Below are 21,319 nucleotides of genomic sequence, written 5' to 3'. Positions count from 1 at the left end.
TGCTGCCCTCCTCCCCTAACCCTCTGCTGCCCCCTCCCCTTCCTCCTGCCCTTCTGCTGGCCCCTTCCTCTTTCCCCTCTACTGCCCTCCTCCCCTTCCTCCTGCCCCTCTGCTGGTCCCTTTCTCTTGCCCCTCTTCTGCCCTCCTGCCCCTCTGCTGCCCTCACCATTGCTCGTCTCCTGTGGGGTGGCATCAATAGCCTGCCAGCCGCTGTATCCTGAGGGCAGGTCGGGTCGAGTCATCCAGCAGTCATTCCATACGTGGTAATTCCTATATAGACATAAATATATATAAGTTTGAATAACAGTTTTTGTTTAACCCTCCGGGGATCCTTAGACCCCTCTGCAAGCATCCTCTCCTTGGAAGAAGCTGCCCAGCCCCCTAGCAGCAGCCCTGATCTCTCCCTGCTCGAGGAAATCCCACGGCCCCCCAAGTCGGTTAGGTTACTATGTCCAGAGAGGTAATACCAGTATACACGTACATGTACAGAGAGGGAATACCGGTATACACATACATGTCCAGAGAGGGAATACCGGTATACACAAACATGTCCAGAGAGGGAATACCGGTATACACAAACATGTCCAGAGAGGGAATACCGGTATACACATACATGTCCAGAGAGGGAATACCGGTATACACATACTGTACATGTCCAGAGAGGCAATACCGGTATATACATACATGCCCAGAGAGGGAATACCGGTATACACATACATGTCCAGAGAGGGAATACCGGTATACACATATATGCCCAGAGAGGGAATACCGGTATACACATACATGTCCAGAGAGGGAATACCGGTATACACATACATGTCCAGAGAGGGAATACCGGTATACACATAGATGTCCAGAGAGGGAATACCGGTATACACATACATATCCAGAGAGGGAATACCGGTATACACATACATGTCCAGAGAGGGAATACCGGTATACACATACATGTCCAGAGAGGGAATACCGGTATACACATACTGTACATGTCCAGAGAGGCAATACCGGTATACACATACATGCCCAGAGAGGGAATACCGGTATACACATACATGTCCAGAGAGGGAATACCGGTATACACATACACGCCAAGAGAGGTAATACCGGTATACACATACATGTCCAGAGAGGGAATACCGGTATACACATACATGCCCAGTATTACTCTCATTTTTTACTGGACACAGTGTCCAAATACAGGACAGTCTGGTTCAATACCGGACACCTGGTGACCCTAGTCACCCTCCTGCCTCTCCGAGGCAGTGAGATAAGGATTTGAGGGAAGGTATATACCGTATTGACCTGAATATGCCATGTTTTTTCCTAAAAATGTCCTACAAATACTGTACTACTCGTATACTTGTACTATATGCGCTGCCTATCACCTTGTATTTTTCATGTTGAACACCATCAAAACTTTAGTGTCGTATCATGTGCGAGGCCGGACTATATTCAGGCCAATACGGTATATACACACACTCATACACACGCATGTTCACACACGCGCAGAAACACACATATTCATACACATGTATATATATATATATATGCTCTTTAGAAAGGTCCGAGTGGGGACCGAAACATTGAGTCAATAAATGTAACTTTTTTGCATATAGGAGTGCCAGTCCATATATACAGTGTTCGACAAACCTATACATTTGCTCGCCCCGGGCGAGTGGATTTAACCCCCGGGCGAGTAAATATTGGCCCAAGCAGCACACGTTTGGTACTAGGTGGCGAGTAGATTTTTTTGTGTGGCGAGTAGATTTTTTGGTGATTTGTCAACCACTGCATATATATATATTTTATATATATATATAACAGACAGATTAAGATCAGGCGGGGACCTGAGAGAGAGACCTCCTACTATGCTGCAATTAGCCCTAACCAGAGCTATTTAATACTAAGGGGCAAATGTAACCTTCTCAGAGAAATCACTAGCACAATTACATAGTAGATAGAAATGTTCATGTAATTACCAAAACTGACAGTGGGATCAAAACTGTTCCCATTGAAAGTATAGACCGGCCGGTCCAATATTCCTAGATTTTGCAAAGGCTTTTGACACAGTTGATCATGCTATCCTGCTTAACAAACTCCAGAGCTCTGGAATTGGGAAGCATGCTTTAAACTGGTTTCAGTCCTACCTATCAGGAAGATCCCAACATGTGTCCATCTGAGGCTCTAACTCCAACCCCCTGGATATCATCTGTGGTGTCCCGCAAGGCTCTGTTCTGGGGCCCCAACTCTTCTCAGTGTTCATTAATGATCTTCCCACAGCTTGTCAGGAAGCCTCAATACACATGTATGCAGATGACACAATCCTATATGCACACAGCCATAGCCTCTCTGACCTTCAACACATACTTCAATCTGACTTTTTGAGACTCGAAAACTGGATTTCCCAAAACAAACTGTTTTTAAACACTGACAAGACTGTAACAATGGTATTTGGGACCACGGCTAAATTCTTAAAGCTTCCAGCGACTGAGCTCCATATTAGAACCAACACTAACACCACCCTAACTCCTGTTACCAGTTTTAAATACCTGGGCTTATGGTTTGACTCCCACTTAACATTCGGGATGCACATTGATACCCTGACAACCAAGACCTATGCCAAACTAGGGGTACTTTACAGGAACAAATCCTCCCTAAGTCTCCTGGTCAGAAAGCGTATCGCACAGCAGATGCTAATGCCAATTATTGACTATGGAAACATAGTATATGGCACGGCACCTCAAACCCACCTTAGCAAACTTGACACCCTCTACAATTCAATTTGTCGTTTTGTTCTCCAATGTAACTACAACACACATCACTGCGAAATGCTCAAAGAACTAGATTGGTCATCACTAGAGTCTAGGCGCAAAGTTCACCTTTCCTGTCTTGCCTTTAAATTCTTTATGGGCAAGCTACCCAGCTACAGTACCTGAACAAGCTCCTCACCCCTACCACATGCAGCACCAATCATCTGAGATCTGACTCCAAAAGACTGTTCATGGTCCCAAGGCTCAACAAAGTATCCGGACGTTCCTCCTTCTCTTACCGTGCACCCCAAAACTGGAACAACCTACCAGAAACTCTCACATCCAACACCAGTCTAAGTTCTTTCAAATCTAAGGCTGTCTCACACTTTTAATCTGGTCTGTAACTGTCACATACGCCCATAACATATTTTTCTTTAACTGTGCACGCAATGTCTTGTATATAATGTATATACAGTACCCTGTTCATTTATGTAACTGTATTTGTAACCATGTATTATTTGTCTTAACTCTGTGCCCAGGACATACTTGAAAACGAGAGGTAACTCTCAATGTATTACTTCCTGGTAAAACATTTTATAAATAATAAAGACACAACAATGCAGAGACATTTACACAGTACTAGCTGGAGCAGAACTGAAACCCAGCAGAATGAATAAACAGGGTCCGATATCATGCATAAGGACTAGTATTGATAGTACTATAGGAATCACTTGTAAGGTACAGTATCCATATCCTATTGGCCGTGGGAACATCGAGTTCAGAATTGTAGCAAAGAGAAACATATGTATCACTACAGGGTATAAGTGCTGAAAGATCATTGCAACAATAGTTGCCACTTGTAGTGAGAAAGAGTCCCGAACAGTATATTGCAGGCTGGGGCAAAATAACACAGTTCCCAAGAAACAGAGGCTGCGCTCGTCCGTCGTCTTCTAAAAGTCTCTGAGTGGAAATCTTCTCCCGTGCTCCTACACTCTCCGACGATCACCCGGGCCAACAGTCACCCACAAATTACAAAAGGGTTGGAGCGCAGAGAGAAAAAAGAGATGGTATAAAACAAATATTCACTTTATTTGGTACCCTGTACATATAGAACTTACAATCAGTTAAGCTGCATAACCGATGGGGTTCCCACGCCCGTCCGTCACTGCCCCTGCCCAGACTAGCTGTCTCCTGCTGCGGGTCACCATGGTGCTCCGAACCCGGAAGCGGAAGTCTGCCCAATGCTGGGTAATGGGCGGGCTCTCTTGCGAGATCGCTCTCAGGAAAAATTGATGACGTATGCGGGAAACGAACCGGACCCCTCAAAAGGGGTTGCATAGAATTCAGGGTACACACTTGTCTTTGGAGTATGTTACCTGCACGATAGAGGGGTCCGGTTCGTTTCCCGCATATGTCACCATGTTTTCCTGAGAGCGATCTCGCGAGAGAGCCAGCCCATTACCCAGCATTGGGCAGACTTCCGATTCCGGGTTCGGAGCACCATGGTGACCCGCAGCAGGAGACAGCTAGTCTGGGCAGGGGCAGTGACGGACGGGCGTGGGAACCCCATCGGTTATGCAGCCTAACTGATTGTAAGTTCTATATGTACAGGGTACCAAATAAAGTGAATATTTGTTTAATACCATCTCTTTTTTTTCTCTGCGCTCCAACTTTTTAATTTGTGGAGCAAAATAACATCAATACTTCACCAAATAATCCCTCATGGTATCAGCAAAGCAGATGATGTGCTAGTAATCATACTCAGAGTGCTAGTAATCATACTCAGAGTGCTAGTAATCACACTCAGTGCTAGTGATCACACTCAGTGCTAGTAATCCCACTCAGTGCTAGTGATCACACTCAGTGCTAGTAATCACACTCAGTGCTTTTGAGAGCACTTGTACTTGCACTTTCAGCAAAATTGGGCATCCATGGAGTCACGCAGCAGTCGGATGTATAGAGCAGTGGTGCACAAACTGGGGGGCACGCCCCGAAGGGGGGTGCTAGATTTCCTGGGGGGGGGCCGCAGTTATAGTGGTCCCACGCTCTCCGTGCAAGGCCTCTATAATACACTTACCTTCCCTTTCAGCGACGCGTCGTTCTGGTAACCCGGTGTCAAAGGACGCCGCGGGGTCAGCACGTCATTTGATGCCAGGGTCGAGCAGGGGGGGGGGGGGGGACATCCGAGGAGAGCAGGCGGAGAGCAGGCAGGGGTGCGCACGTGGAAAAGTTTGTGCACCCCTGGAATAGAGAACTATCAGGGATCCACAGGGCTCTCTGTGATGTAGTCATCGGAGACACAGCTGCTCGTGCAGCGCGTAGCAGGGGAAGGTGAAGTGATGAAGCGGAGGGACAGGTTCCGGCAAGAACAAACAAACAATATTGGGTGTTTCTTCTTGCCAGGACCTGTCCCTCCACCTTTTTCACAGAAAAAAAGCACTGTGTGTATACATGTGGGTGTGTGTGTGTGTGTGTGTGTGTATGTATGTATGTATGTATGTATGTATGTATGTATGTATGTATGTATATATATATATATATATATATATATATATATATATATATACACACACATAAATATACATAGTATATAAGCACAAATAGACATGTATATATATATATATATATATATATATATATATATATACACAGTATATAAGCACACACATATATGTATTGTGACAAGGTCACTATCTCTATATGCTGGAGTAGTGCAGCTCGTGTGCTGCAGCCAGTTAAATTCCTCCTGCAGAGGCTAGATACAGTGGAGTTAGTTAATTAGTTAATCAGGCCTGAATGAACAGGAGTTTAAAGGCAGGAAGGAAGCTGCCACAAGATAGATTGATTTTTGCCAGCCAGGGTAGAGAGAGACTTTGCCAAACCAGGAGGGTCCCTGGTTGTTCTGGTTCAACAGCCCTGCAGGAAGCAGCATCTGCTGTGACCAGCTGGGACTCACACCCAGGCAGAGGATTGCCATGGGGGCCAACAAGCAGCCGGGCGGCTGTACAAGGAACCAGCGTTCCAATCCTGCTGAGGGAACTACCTGGAGACCCTGGGAGGGATTCCCCAGCAACTGTCAGTTAAGGACTTTATATTTTAATTTCAGACAGTTACCTAGTATTGTTTTATCTGGAAGTAGGTTAGCTACCCAGGTGGTAGGGTTTTATTTTATGCTTGGTTTTCTTAAAGGGACAGTGCGTATTATTTTTTTGTTAATGTGGACTAATAAAACCACTGGAGCTTAAAGCCTAACACCTTGTTGGACTCTTACTGACCCAGCTACGAAGCCGTCCTGCCACAGGTGGTGTTAGAATTGGGATGCTACGCTTGTGGGGGTCAGTAGATGGAAATGTGTTAAGGCCATGAACCCAGACAGAAAACCAAAACCAATTATTTTTTTACTGATAAGTGAAGATAGTCTTAAGCAAAGGCGTGGCAGTAAGAAGGTTTAAAATTGTGAATCTGCCCTGTTGAGTGTTAAAGAAAGTAGAACAAAAAAAAATGGTTTTTCAAAAATGGCCGACTGGAACTGTTTGTTTTGCAATTCACGTAACCAGGCAAAACTATTTCCCTTCAGGAATGAGCAGCCCTACGTGGACCTGGATAGGGAGCAGTACCAGGTGTGTGTGTGTGTGGTGTAAGGAGCCCGGCCACTCAAAACAACGTACCTTCAGTACCACTGATACACTGGAAATGTCTAAGGTAAAGAAAAGAGTTTCTCCAGTTGCAGCGGAAGTTCCAGAACTGTTTTACCCCGCATGGTCAGGAAAATGTAGGCCAGCAATTAGACAAGATGTGCTGCTGGCCAGAGCGACTGGCGGAATCGTCACGGGAATGATGGCAACCACATAGGAGGAGCAAAGGAAAGATGAAACCTTTAACCGAGCAGTTATTAAAATTGTCATATTTGAAACTAATCCGTGGTGCGCTTGTGTGTGTATTTTTTTTGTCTTCTTTAGAGCTCCCTAGTGAGTTCTCTATATTTTAGGAGCTCTTGAGGAGTGGCCCCCAGGTGCATAGCTGCAAACAGTTTATTTCCAGCTGATTGTAGGACAGCACGAGCGCAGAAACCTTGTTTGTGACTTTCAGTGAAGGAGGCCTATGAGAAGGTCCTGAGTGATACAGAGACAGTAAAAATAGAGAACAGAAACCTGAAGGAAGGGGTTTCAACTATGACTGAACGCGAGACGACAAAGGCTACTGCGACCACCATGGACGGAGAACCGAGCGAGTCGGACCAAACAAGTGCTGACAGGAAACAGTACTATGAGATGTCCCAGAAAGACATTCACAATCTCATCACAGAGCTGGAAGTCTCTCAGCAAGAGGTTCACACGCTCAATGCAGAGCTTTGAAAAGTAAAAGAGCAATTGACATAGGAAAAGGTAGAAGTGCAGGAAGCACTGATGAATGCAGAGCAAGTGCTCAAAAAGAACGTGTCTCCCTGGAGCAGCGTACGCAAGCAGCGCACATACTGCTTAGCCAGCTGCAAGAGATGCAGGCGAGTCTGCAAGAAGCCAAGGTGAAACAGGTGGATCCTGAGGAGAAGCAGCGAGTTCTGCAGGATGAAAGAATTCAGGCTGCTAACAAAGTAGAAGTGCTACAGAAGTGTCTGGGAAACCAGTGTCCCCCCAGAGGGCAGCATGAGGAACTGACGGCCACACTGAGTGTCACCAGATCATCACTGGAGGAGGAGCTTAGAGGCCAGATGACTGTATGAAAGGGAGTACAAGAAGGTCCATAGACTGGATCAAGAGCTGGCGGAGCAGAGAGGCTGCTCCATTCCCAAAATTTAGTACGCCCTGGAGAAAGTTTGGAAAATGGAAGCGGCTGCGACCCTGACAACAAAATCGTCAAAGCTCCAAAATATGAAGGAGGCGTTGATGCAAACCCAGAGCCAGTACAAAAAGAAAACGGATCAAGTTCTGAAGCTGTTAGAGACTAAAGATAAAGAGATTACAAAACTAAAGGAGATACGTGGGTCGCAGAAGGAGACCATGGAAAGTGAACTCGGTGCACTCGCTGAGGACGAAGAGAAAGGAGAAACATTTGATTTTGATTGTGCTGATGATATCCCAGAAGCAGATAGGGGCCCTCCTGAGACTGCTGAGGACGAACTCCTTGATCTAGGATTTAAAAATCCAGATCCTCCAATATTTCTGCCTATAGAAGTTACCCAGAATACGTCAACCCAGGAGGTGTCAACAGAGAATGATAGGGCGACACCACCAAAGAAAGTGAACCCATATTCTGTTATTGACGTTGCACCATTCCAAGAAGTGGATAGGTCTTTGTCTCAAGAACCAGTTTCTCCTGATGAAAGTACGGGCGCCTCGGGGCCAAGTGGATATACAACTCCCTGTACCATGCAGATCATATAACTCGCCCCTGTTGCTGCCAGCATCCTCCACTCCTGCTATAATTCGCAACATATCTGTTGATGAACAAGGTGTCCAGGAAGTGGTTCCAGATCCTCATTTTCATTTGCTGTGTTCAGATGATTATTAAATTAGTGAAGGCACCAAGGCTAACACAAAAGATGGTTTAGCCAAGTGGGTGGCAGATCCTGCAAATACAGAATGGATGGATTATCCTTATGAAGTTATTTAAGATGATGTTCCAAGGGAAAACTCAGACTCTGCCACAGATGCTGAGTAAATGATCTATGATGATGTGGAAAATGGTGATGAACGTAGAAATAGCTCATTGGCTTATGACTAGAGTTCAAGTGAGTTTGAAAGCAATGAAGAATACAGTGATTCAGAATCTAAACATGGAATCCTTAAATCCTTTCTCAGAGAGAGCAACAAAAGGCTTCTTTCTCAGGACATAACACGTTTAAAGCAACACTACGAGGAAAAGCTGAAAGATTTGGTGACACACAATGGGAGGAGTAGGGATCCAACAAATAAAACAAAAACATGAACTCAAGATGCAAAGGCTGGTGGTGGCTGCGAAAGTGGGTACAAAGGATGGACTTATGAAAACTAAGGCTGCTGTGAAAGGATGCTACTACATTGGAACCAAATTATTTGTTCTACACGATCGCAAGTCCTCTTGTCTGGAAGATGAAGAACTGAATCTATTTATTGATGTTGACTATGTGCTTACAGAAGCAATTACTGTATGTCTCCAATGCCAGAAGGCCTGGTAATTGTCCTGAAGGAAAAATTCTTCAACTGGAAGACAAAGAAAAGACGGAAAGAGGGTGACGTCGGACGGCTCAAATGAAGATGTTGGTGCACGGTAATTGTGCAAAAGCCCCTACACAGGACAATGTTGCGCTGGGGAGGGGATATGTGACAGAGTCACTATCTCTATATGCTGGAGTAGTGCAGCTAGAGTGCTTTCCAGCATACAGCCAGTTAAGTTCCTTCTGGAGAAGCTAGGTACAGATGGAGTCAGTTAATCAGGCCTGAATGGCCAGGGTTTTAAAGGCAGGAAGGAAGCTGCCACGAGAGAGATTGATTTTCCCCATCAAGAGGAGAGAGAGACTTTGCCAAACCAGGGGGGACCCTGGTTGATCTGCTTCAACAGCCCTGCAGGAAGAAGGGTCTGCTGGGATCATCTGGGACTCACACCCAGGCAGAGGATTGCCACGAAGGCCAACAAGTTGCTGGGCTGATGTACAAGAAATCAACGTTCCAATCCTGCTGAGGGAACTACCTGGAGACCATGGGAGGGAATCCCTTGCAACTGTCAGTTAAGGACTTTATATTTTCATTTCAGACATTTACCTTGTATTGTTTTATCTGGAAGTAGGTTAGCTATCCAGGTGGTTAGCTAGGGATGTGATGTCTAGTCAGTCTCCAAAGGGGAGTAGGGTTTTATTTTATGCTTGGTTTAAAGTGCCTATTTTTTTTTGCTATTGTGGACTAATAAAACCACTGGAGCTTAAAGCCTTACACTTTGTTGAACTCTTACAGACCCTGCCGCCATGCCGTGCTGCCACTGTATATATACACAGCATATAAGTACACACATATATATGTATATATATATACACACAGTATATAAGCACACACACACATAACTATGATCCCCAGCCTCACCAGACGGAGTCTGAGTTCTTATCTTCCAGCGGCTTCATGTTCTCATCGAAAAACACGTCGAACGTCAGATTTCCATCAGTGTCGTGAGCGGACGCAAAGTTTGTAGTAGTGCGTCCAGGGATCCCCAGACATCGGAGGACTGAGGGGAGAGAGAGAGGGAACGTTCATTAGAGAGAGAGAGGGGGGAGGGGGAGGGAGAGAACATGGTGAATGAGAGAGAGAGAGGGGGGGGGAGGGAAGAAGAGAGACCGTTCATTGAAGGGAAAAAGGGGGAGGGAAAGTTAACGTGCATTGGAGAAAGAGATGGGGAGGGAAAGAGAATGTGCATTGGAGAGAGAGATGGGGGAGTGAAAGAGGAGGGAGGGTGAGAGAATGTGCATTAGAGAGAGAGATGGGGGTGGAAAGAGGGGGGAGGGAAAGAGGGGGGAGGGAATGAGAATATGCATGAGAGAGGGGGAGAGGGAAGAAGAGAGAACGTGCATTAGAGAGGGGGGAGAGAACGTGGTGCATTAGAGAGAGAGGTGGGGGGGAAGAGAGAACGTGGTGTATTAGAGAGGTGGGGGGTGAGAGAGGGGCGGGAGGAGAGAGAACGTGAGAGAGGGGGGAAGGAGAGAGAACGTGCATTAAAGAGCGAGATCAGGGGGGGGGAAAGAGAACGTGCATTAGAGAGAGAGATGGGGGAGGGAAAGGGGGAGGGAAAAGGGGGGGGGGAGGGAAAGAGAACGTGCATAGTGAGAGATGGGGAGGGAAAGAGGGTGGAGGGAAAGAGAACATGCATTAGAGAGAGATAGAGATGGGGGTTGGAAAGAGGAGGGAGGGCGAGAGAACATGCATTAGAGAGAAAGAGATGGGTAGGGAAAGAGAACGTGCATTATTATTATAGATAGAGAGGGGAGGGAGAGAATGTGGTGCATTAGAGAGACGGGGAGGAGGGAGAGATGGGGGCTACCCAGCACTATAAGCCAGGAGCCAGGTATATGTACATGTAAAATTAAAGTGACCCCTGCTTTTCCACTTTCCATGTCCCATTTACCCCAGACTCATGAAACTTGCTGTGTGTAAGTTTTAGGTGGGATATTTGGGTAAGAATGTAATTATTTTGTTTGCAGGAGTTCGGGGTTACCGATGGTACCTTCATTCTCCCCGACGTGAAGGCATGATTTGCCGTACGCGAGTAGAATTACACCGGGGCTGTCCAGCGTCCCCCAGACTCCTGAGTTTCGAGCCCTGATATCCCAGTCCTAAGTCCCTTACAGTCACGAGTCTCCCCAATGTCCCCCATGTATTAAAGTATGTTTTATGATGTTTGATACATTTCTTATAAGGCTCTATGCAGCTTGCCCGGGCATCCAGTTAAGGTGCCAGCAAGTCTGTATAAGGTCCGTAGTTCAAAGAGGAGAGGATGCCCAGAGGTGTGAAAACGTTTGGTGAGGGAGGAAAGGGCGAATGGCCATGGTCCGGACTACAAAGGGCACCCTGCGGGGACACTTTTTGTAGTTTCCGGACTTAGTGGAGAAGGCCCTGCAGGTGGCAATGAGTTAGCCAGGGAGGATGCAGCCAAATAATCTGCTCTCCCTTTGGCTAGAATCATATTTCCTGCGCACCCGGCTTTTCGAGCCTGCTGGACACGCCTACTCCTCTGACGTCAGTCAGAGTTGAGCCCCTCTTTCTATTGGCTGATGGGGAGGCATTCCCACGTTCCAATTGGCTGCTCCTTCCTCGACTGCTTTGGGGATAGCCCGGCGGAGTGTATGTAAGGTGCTGACCAAGAGAGAGAGCAAGTCCATGTCAGCCAACCAATGAGGTGAGTCGATGAAGCTTGGCGGGCTTTTCAAAGTTGCTCTGTTCGAAATAACAGAGCGACCGGCTTCGTTTGGAAGCCTGAGAAGTTTGCCTCGCAGAGACCAAGTCCCGTCTTTTGCGCCCAAGTTCCCAAAATCGAACTGAGTGGTCGCAGCTAGGAATTGAAGCCGAAAAGAGAACCATAACAGCTTACCTTCCTCAAGCACAAGCGCTTGGAAGTTTTATATGCTATTATATTTGTTTAATTAATTGTTTTATATTAACTGTTTTAGACTAATTGTTTTATAGAATAAATGCTCTCAATATATATACCATACTATGTCCCTGGGTAATACACTATTGTAGTGTTTTTTTGCCTTTTTTTGTCTTCCTTTTCTGAGGTTAATAGCGCAAGACAAGAACTTTTGCACAAGATTCCACTTCCATTCATTCCTCAGCGCCATAGGAGGTTCCTCTCTACAGACTTCTCATCTGGTTGGGAGATACCAGATTAACCTTCCAGGCAGCTAAAGGACTACCTTCATCGAACTCTGTATCACAGGTTTTATATATTGCATATCACTGTATTTTGTTTGCACGAGCGCTATTTGCACTTATCATTTCACCACGAAAAGAGGACCAGTAGAACCGGGGGTATATCCCGGCCAGGGTAAGGTCATCCAAGTGAGCCCCCTGCACCTAGGAAAGCCTACATTTTCCCCCCAGACCCCTAGTAAGTGTATTTTTAACTTTTCCTTGTGTATGTCTTCTTGTTGTACGCGGGTTTACCAAAATAAACGCAATTTGTTTTTACTATCTTGTCCTGTCTAATGAATGATCCCGGTAATATATAAATGGTGTAAAAAGTACCTGGTCTCCCGTGACAGTGAGAGAGGCCCAATGAAATTGTTTATGTATATATATGTGCGTGTGTATTGGAGGGGGGGGGGGAGGTAGTGTGTGGTGTGTATTTGGGGGGGTAGTGTGTGTGTATTTGGGGGGCTGGTGTGTGTATCTGTGTGTGTATTTGGGGGGTAGTGTGTGTGTATTTGGGGGGAGTAGTGTGTGTGTGTATTGGGGGGTAGTGTGTGTGTGTGTGTGTTTGTGTGTATTTGGGGGGGTTGTGTGTGTGTATTTGGGGGGTAGTATGTGTGTGTATTTGGAGGGGTAGTGTGTGTATTTGGGGGGTAGTATGTGTGTCTGTGAATGTGTGGGGTAGTGTATGTGTGTATTTGGGGGGGTAGTGTGTGTTTATTTGGGGGGTAGTGTGTGTGTATTTTGGCGGATAGTGTGTGTATTTGGGGGGAGGGTAGTGTGTATGTGTGTGTGTGTATTTGGGGGGGAGGGTGGTAGTGTGTGTGTGTGTGCATATTCTTCATTATCTCATCCGTCTAACCCTAACCCTTCTTGATCATCGTATGATCCCTCTCCCTCCCCTCTGGTACTGTACCTGTGGTAGTGACACCGGCAAACACCCAGCACTGCCCGTATTTGACGGAGGTCCCAGTTTGGTGATATCGGAGCAAAATGTCCACACTGCCGACCCAGGCAACTGGATTCACCCCATCAGCATAATCCCCAGACCAACTTCCAGCAACCACCCCATTGTCGTCCATGGAGTTCACCTGGTAGTGAGGGGAAAAGTGAGAGGAGGAGAGATGGCGATGTGGGGGAGGGAAGAGAGAGTGGGTGTGGGGGAGGGAAGAGAGAGGGGGTGTTGGGCAGGGTGAGAGAGTTTGTGGGAGGGAGGAGAGGGGGTGTGGGAGAGGGAAGAGAAATGGTGTGTGGGGGAGGGAGGAGAGAGTGTGGTGTGGGGGATAGAGGGTGTAGGAATGGAGGAGAGAAGGGGTTTGGGGGAGGGAGGACACACTAGCAGAGTGCCCCCCTTTGTTACGCACAGACCCTTCCTCCCTTAATGTGTAAGACATGGATGGGATTCTCACCATGGCGGATATGACACGTGACACACTTATCGGATCTCCTCGAGCTGTAGGAGAGAGACCTCCACGATCCAACAGAAAGAAAACTGCATCCATGATTCCTTTATCAAACTGTGTGAGAGAGAGAGAGACCCCAAGAGTGAGAGAGAGATTCCCCCGGCCTGAGATAGAGAGACCCCCGGTGTGAGAGAGAGACCACTGGAGTGAAAGAGAGAGACCCCCGGAGTGAGAGAGACCCCCGGAGTGAGAGAGAGTGACCCCTGGACCTAGAAAGACCCCCGGACTGTGACAGAAACCCCCGGACTGAGACAGGGAGAACCCCAGACTGAGACAGGGAGACCCCCGGACTGAGAAAGAGACCCCACAACTGAGAGATCTCAGACAGAGAGATAGATAAAGAGATCCTGAGGAGGAGAGAGACTCGGACCTGAGAAAGAGAGACCTCAGGATTAAGACAGAGATAAAGGGACAAGGAGGAGGAGAGACCTCAATCCCCTGGTCTCTGACCTGTCCATAGTTCCACGATCTTTCCCCAATCTGCTGTTCGGTTCCGTAATAAATCCGACCAATCTCATTGAGCACATACTCCTGACGCCAAGACTCATCGTCCAGGAACACGGCATCCACTGCAAAGAGGGGGAGAGGGTAAGGAAGGGAGTGTGAGAGACAGTAATGAAGAGAGTGTAAGAGAGAGGGAAGTGAGAGTAAGAGAGAGAGGGAAGAGAGTCTGAGAGAGAGTAAGGAAGAGAGCGGGAGTGTGAAGTGTGTAGGGTTAGCGCAGTGTCATGGGGTGAGTGGAGGATGAGTGTGAAGTGAGTATAGAGTGTAGGGTTAGCGCAGTGTGGTAAGGTGATTGTAGGGTTAGCGCATTATGGTAGGGTGAGTGTATGGCCAGCACAGTATGGTAGGGTTAGTGTAGGTTCTACGCAGTGTGGTGGGGTGAGTGAAGTGTGGTTGGGTGAGTGTAGCATCTGCGCAGTGTGGTAGGGTGAGTGTAGGGTCTGTGCAGTATGGTAGGGTGAGTGTAGGGTCTGTGCAGTATGGTAGGGTGAGTGTAGGGTCTGTGCAGTATGGTAGGGTAAGTGTAGGGTCTGCACAGTTTGGTAGAGTGAGTGTAGGGTCTGTGCGGTGAGGTGAGTGTAGTGTCAACGCAGTGTGGTAGGGTGAGTGTAGAGTTGGCGTAGTGTGGTAGGGTGAGTGTAGGGTCAACGCAGTGTGGTAGGGTGCGTGTAGGGTCAGCACAGTGTGGTAGGGTGAGTGTAGGGTCAGTGCAGTGTGGTAGGGTGAGTGTAGGGTCAGCACAAAGTTGTAGTGTGAATGTAGAGTCAGTGAAGTGTGGTGGGGTGAGTGTAGAGTCAGTGCAGTGTGGTAGGGTAAGTGTAGGGTCTGCGCAGTGTGGAAGGGTGAGTGTAGGGTCAGAGCAGTGTGGTAGGGTGAGTGTAGGATCTGGCAGTGTGGTGGGATGATTGTAGGGTCTGCGAAGTGTGGTGAGTGTAGGGTCTGGCAGTGTGGTGGGGTGAGTGTAGGTTAAGTGCAGCGTGGTACAGTAGGGTGAGTGTAGTGTCTGCGCAGTGTGGTAGAGTGAGTGTAGGTTCAGCGCAGTGTGGTGGGATGGGTGCAGGGTCAGCGCAGTGTGGTGGGATGCGTGTAGGTTCAGTGCAGCGTGGTAGGGTGTTTGTAGGGTCAGCGCAGTGTGGTAGGGTGTTTGTAGGGTCAGCGCAGTGTGGTAGGGTGTTTGTAGGGTCAGCGCAGTGTGGTAGGGTGTTTGTAGGGTCAGCGCAGTGTGGTAGGGTGTTTGTAGGGTCAGCGCAGTGTGGTAGTTTGTCTGTAGATTCAGCACAGTGTGATGGGATGAGTGTAGTGTTAGATCAGTGGGGTAGGGTGAGTGTAGGGTCTGTGCAGCGTGGTTTGGTGTTTGTAGGATGACTGGTTTGTAGGGCGCACTTACTGCGACACCATGCATTGAACAGCACATACAGCCTGAGTGTGGGATTAGAGGGCTGAGTATACGACCCTCCGGGACTCTGAGTCTTTACACACAGCTGGTATTTCCCGATTGGCGCCTGAGCGGACGTGTTTAGCCACAGAGTGACCTTGGAGCCGCTTGCAGAGTCCACCTGACACCCCCAGTTTCCCTCATCAAACTCCCGCACCTGGGGCAGGGTGATTGGCTGCATGTTTCCTGCAAGAGAGACACCCCCAGATTACAGAGACTCCCCCAGATTAGAGAGACACCACCATATTATAAGGACAACCCCAGATTGCAGTCACTCCCAGATTGCAGAGTCACCCCCAGATTGCATAGTCATCCTCAGATTGCGGAGACACCCCCAGATTAGACACACACCCTGATTAGACACCCCCAGATTACAGAGACACCCCCAGATAAGTGAGAGACACAGAGGAGCGCCGCAGTGTCAGAGTGTCTCACTCACCCATCTGTAGCAGGACACAGATCTGGTCGCTCTTGGCGTTGAAGGGTCTCTGGAAGGTGACACAGACCTGGAAGGGTTGCCCCCTTCGTACAATCAGCTCGTCATATTCAAACTCGTCAGTATGATGAGTTTTGCGCGTCTCCCCTGTGCGTTGCTTCATCAGATCCACGCTCTTCACCTCCAGCGCAAACCCTGCAAACCAGCGGTTTCAGAGAAGAGAGGAGTCAGAGGCTAGAGGGCTCAGAGGAGAGGGGTCAGAGGAGAGGGGTCAGAGGAGAGGGGTCAGAGGAGATGAGTCAGAGGTAAGAGGGGTTAGAGGTAAGAGTGGTCAGAGGTCAGGTAAGAGGAGAGAGGTAAGAGAAGAGGGGCTCAATGAGAGATATGGGGAGAGGTGGGTTAGAGGAGAGGTGAGGGGTTAGAGGAGAGAGTCACAGGTCAGGGGTTAGAGGAGATGGTCAGAGGTGAGGAGTTAGAAAAGAGGGTCACAGGTGAGGGGTTAGAGGAGAGGATCGTAGATGTATGTATGTCTTTATTTATATAGCGCCAAAATTGTACTCAGCGCTTCACAAAGAATACAGTACAGGGAATTATAATAATACAATAAGTGAGGTGAGGGATTAGAGGAGAGGGTCAGAGGTGAGGGTCAGAGGAGAGGTTAGAGGAGAGGTTAGAGGAGAGGTTAGAGGAGAGGTGGGTTAGAGGAGAGTGTATGAGGTGAGGGGTAAGGGTTAGGGGAGGGGGGCTCAGAGTGTTAGAGGAGAGGTGGGTTAGAGGAGAGGGTACGTATGAGGTGAGGGGTTAGTGGAGGGGGGCTCAGAGTGTTAGAGGAGAGGTGGGTTAGAGGCAGCAGAATGGAGGCAGTCCATGAAGTCCGAGAACATGGTTGTGGGATACTCACGGCTCGTCTCTCCGGAGGGCAGGTTGTCCAGAGGGATATTTCTGTCCGTGCCGGACCCATCTGGGCCCGGTGGTCTGTCCCCTGGTCTGTCCCCTGGTCTGTCCCCAGGTCTGTCTCCTGGTCTGACTGTGTCTCCTGTGCCATAGTCCTCTGTGTCTTCTCCCCGGGAACAACATGAGCAGCACTTCTGCCACCAGGACTTCTTCTTTTCCGGGTGTGGTGCCATTGCCAGAGAGACGGAGACCTGCAGGACAGAGGCAGTCTTGTGTTACGGAGGCAGTCTCGTGTTATAGAAGCAGTCTCATGTTACGAAGACAGTCTCGTGTTATAGAGGCTGTCTCATGTTACGGAGGAAGTCTGGACTTATGGAGGCAGTCTCGTGGTACAGAGGCAGTCTCGTGTCAGGGAGGGGCGCCTCGTGTTATGGAGGCAGTCTCGTGTTATGGAGGCAGTCTCATGTTATAGAGGCTGTCTCATGTTACGGAGGAAGTCTGGACTTATGGAGGAAGTCTCGTGTTACACAGGCAGTCTCGTGTCAGGGAGTGGCGTCTCGTGTTATAGAGCCAGTCTTGTGTTATGGAGGCAGTCTCGTGTTATGGAGGCAGTATCGTGTTATGGAGGCAGTCTCATGTCACGGAGGCAGTCTCATGTTACATAGTTACATAGTAAATGACGTTGAAAAAAGAGTTGTGTGTGTTGAGCACACACAGTGTAAGTGAAACTCTGTTGTGTTTTGTCACAGAAATTGTATTTGGGATGGTGATGTTTTTAATTCAATGAAGAGATTTGAGAGTATAATTTATTTTATTATGTGTTGAATTTTCCATACGAATCACTTGGAATACATGATCTAACTGACTTATGATAGCTAAAGAATAAAAAAGTGCTCGATAGCGCTCTAACAAACCCCAAAAATATATAAAATAACCACTTAATAATGTGTAAATTCGTGAAAAGTGATATAAACAATTATAAATAATCGTGCCTAAAATAACAAAGTGCACTATATTGAATAAAGTGAATAAGAGACTGCAAACACACTACAACCCTTGGATAAAGACTGTTCCACTTGTCTTGCATCAACTGTTTCTCCAAAAAAGGCCAGGGGAGCGTGTCTCGTAGTCATAAAAAATAAATGAAAACATCACACAGTAGAGTAATGTTAAAATACAGTGATTTTGTGCGCGAGGCTCAAAAATGACTACTCACATGAAGGTAGCCAAAATCAAGCAGCCATCCAACTTAGGGGGTTGATGTACCCTGTGACTATGCAGCAGCCACCAGCCACCAACCTCCAAGGAAGAAAAGGAAACAGACCATATAGTGTAGACGGTATTATATTCTGTCAATAGGTATACAAATGAAGGCTTACACTCGGTATGATCAAGATAGGCGAAAAATGGATAGCGGGTAACAGGTGTACAGGGAGTCGCGATCTCCTGGGTTCCTCGTTGTCACAGCGTGGATACAGTGTTCCGGTGAAGCGGAGGACAACGAGGAACCCAGGAGATCGCGACTCCCTGTACACCTGTTACCCGCTATCCATTTTTCGCCTATCTTGATCATACAGTGTAAGCCTTCATTTGTATACCTATTGTCAGAATATAATACCGCCTACACTATATGGTCTGTTTCCTTTTCTTCCTTGGAGGTTGGGGGCTGGTGGCTGCTGCATATTCACAGGGAACATCCACCCCCTAAGTTGGATGGCTGCTTGATTTTGGCTATTTTCATGTGGGTAGTCATTTTTGAGCCTCGCGCACAAAATCACTGTATTTTAACATTACTGTACTGTGTGATGTTTTCATTTATTTTTTATGACTACGAGACACCCTCCCCTGGCCTTTTATGATAGCTAAAGTAAGATACATATATTTTGGAGTGTAAAGTATCTAAATGCCGTCACTCTCAGAAGTCTTTCATTCAATGTTAAGCATAAAAATCAAAACACAATTTCAGTGACAAAACGCAAAGGAGTTTTACTTAGAGTGCGCGTGATTGACACCCCCCCTGTTTTTTTTATAATCATTACAGTTACTATATTATATTAATCTATATACAATGCATGTGTAATATGTTTAGACGCCTTGCATCTTTTCCACGTCTAGATTTTTAATGATAAATGATAGATTTCAATTTTTTTTTGCTATTTGCACTTCTATATTTATACTCACACACAGACCACCGCCACCAGGAAGGGGTGGTGCTGGTGGTGTGTGGGTTTGTGTGTCTGTGTGTGTGTCCATGGCTCTGCGCATGCGCACTTGGCGACGGACGCCTCTGCACATGCGCATTACATCACTTCCGGTTCTGCCCATTTCTGAGCATGCGCACTCTTCGAAGACCGCACAACCAACACCAGCACACTACGTCACTTCCGTGACAGATTTTCGACACCATCAAGGAGATTTGACCCATCAAAATTCAGTAGGTATCGCCAAAGAAGTTTAACTTCAAAAGACATATGTCCATCAAGTTCAACCTATGCTAAATTTAGATGACAGATACTTTATTCTATATCCGTACTTACAATATAATCATCCAGCGGAAGGCAAATAAAAAACCCCAGTGTCATATCATCCAATGATATCTCATAAGGGGAAAAATAAATTCCTTTCTGACTCCAATAATTGGCAATCGGATTACTCCTTGGATCAACATCCTTCCCATGTTTACTTATTTGGTATATCCCTGTATACCTTTCCTTTCTAAAAAGATGTCCAATCTTTTTTTTAAACAAATATATTGTATCTGCCTCACAGTCTCCATGGGTAATGAATTCCATATTGTAACTGCCCTTACTGTAAAGAACCCTTTCCTTTGTTGCTGGTGAAATCTAATTTCCTCCAAACTTAAAGGATGACCCTGTGTCCTTTGTACTGCCCTTGGGATGAATAGTTCTATTGAAAGCTCCTTGTACTGTCCCCGAATATATTTGTATATAGTTATTATATCCCCTCTTAGATGCCACTGGTCAAATCTAATTTAGCTATCCTCTCCTCATAAATCAGATTATCCATCCCTTTTATTAATTTGCTGGATTTTTTCTGAAATTTCTCTAGTTCCATAATGTATTTTCTAAGGAGTGGTGCCCAAAATTGTACTCCATATTCAATATGTGGTCTTACTAATGCTTTGTAAAGGGGCATAATTATGTTTACTTCCCTTCCATCCATTGCCCGTTTAATGCAGGATAAAATCATGTTTGCCTTTGCAGCTACTGCATGACATTGGGCACTATTGCTAAGCCTGATGTGTACACAAACTCCTAAATCCTTCTCCATCAAGGATTCCACTAATTTATCCCAATTAAATTTGTAAATTGCCTGTTTATTCTTGTTTCCCAAACGCATAACCTTACATTTATCTGTATTAAACCTCATCTGCCATTTACCTGCCCAAGTTTCCAGTCTCTCCAAGTCCTTCTGGAGAGAAATTACATCCTGCTCTGATTCTATTACCTTACACAATTTAGTGTCATCAGCACAGATTTGGACTTTGCTCTCTATGCCAACCTCAAGGTCATTAATAAACAAGTTAAAAAGCAGAAGTCCCAGTACCGATCCTTGAGGTACTCCACTCACGACTTTAGCCCAACCTGAAAAAGTTCAATTTCCAACAACTCTCTGTTGTATGTCCTTCAACCAGTTTTCAATCCAGGTGCATATATTTTTTACTGAGTCCAATTTGCTTTATTTTATACACTAACCTCTTGTGGACACGTATCAAAAGCCTTTGCAAAATCTAAGTAGACCACATCCACTGCATTACCCTGGTCTAAATTCCTACTTACCTCCTCAAAGAAACAAATAAGGTTAGTTTGGCATGACCTATCCATGCAGAATATTAATAATAATTTTGTTTTCCATCAGGTATTCCTGAATATTATCCTGCACTAAACCTTCTAGTAGCTTCCCCACTATTAATGTTATTTATTTATAAAATGTTTTACTAGGAAGTAATACATTGAGAGTTACCTCTCGTTTTCAAGTATGTCCTGGGCATAGAGTTAAGACAAATAATACATGGTTACAAATATATAGTTACATAAGTGAACATTATATACAAGACATTGCATGCACAGTTAAAGATAATATATATTATAGTCGTATGTAACAGTTACAGACCAGATTAAAATGTGAGACAGCTTTAGTTTTGAAAGAACTTAGACTGGTGGTGGATATGAGAGTCTCCGGTAGACTGTTCCAGTTTTGGGGGTGCACGGTAAGAGAAAGAGGAGCGGCCGGATACTTTGCTGAGCCTTGGGACCATGAACAGTCTTTTGAAGTCAGATCTCAGAGCATAAGTGCTGCATGTGGTAGGGGTGAGGCATGTGGTAGCTCCACCAGCTCCCTTTTTAAATATAAGCATCACATCTGCCTTACGCCAATCTTGTGGTACTGAGCCTGTGGAAATGGAGTCCTTGAATATCACATTTAATGGTTTGGCTATTACTGAACTT

The 21,319-nt window shown here is 46.4% G+C and overlaps 1 protein-coding gene across 2 annotated transcripts in view; it reads right to left on the bottom strand.

Annotated features, from left to right (window-relative positions):
- LOC142465111 (protein-glutamine gamma-glutamyltransferase K-like) overlaps nucleotides 1–21,319 on the bottom strand; it is a 46,377-nt gene that overhangs the window by 17,512 nt on the left and 7,546 nt on the right. For both annotated transcript variants that reach the window (XM_075569036.1, XM_075569037.1), the window contains exons 2-9: nucleotides 16,858–17,101; nucleotides 15,960–16,151; nucleotides 15,473–15,706; nucleotides 14,032–14,150; nucleotides 13,528–13,635; nucleotides 13,035–13,209; nucleotides 9,803–9,941; nucleotides 167–270 (exon numbers count right to left, since the gene is read on the bottom strand). In XM_075569036.1, coding sequence (XP_075425151.1) covers nucleotides 167–270; nucleotides 9,803–9,941; nucleotides 13,035–13,209; nucleotides 13,528–13,635; nucleotides 14,032–14,150; nucleotides 15,473–15,706; nucleotides 15,960–16,151; nucleotides 16,858–17,101 — 1,315 coding nt within the window. The remainder of the gene's footprint in view (nucleotides 1–166; nucleotides 271–9,802; nucleotides 9,942–13,034; nucleotides 13,210–13,527; nucleotides 13,636–14,031; nucleotides 14,151–15,472; nucleotides 15,707–15,959; nucleotides 16,152–16,857; nucleotides 17,102–21,319) is intronic.

The sequence above is a fragment of the Ascaphus truei genome, chromosome 13 (assembly GCF_040206685.1).
Source record: "Ascaphus truei isolate aAscTru1 chromosome 13, aAscTru1.hap1, whole genome shotgun sequence".
NCBI lineage: Eukaryota > Metazoa > Chordata > Amphibia > Anura > Ascaphidae > Ascaphus > Ascaphus truei.
Note: the sequence above shows the minus strand (reverse complement) of the source record. Positions and strands in the feature narration are given on the sequence as shown.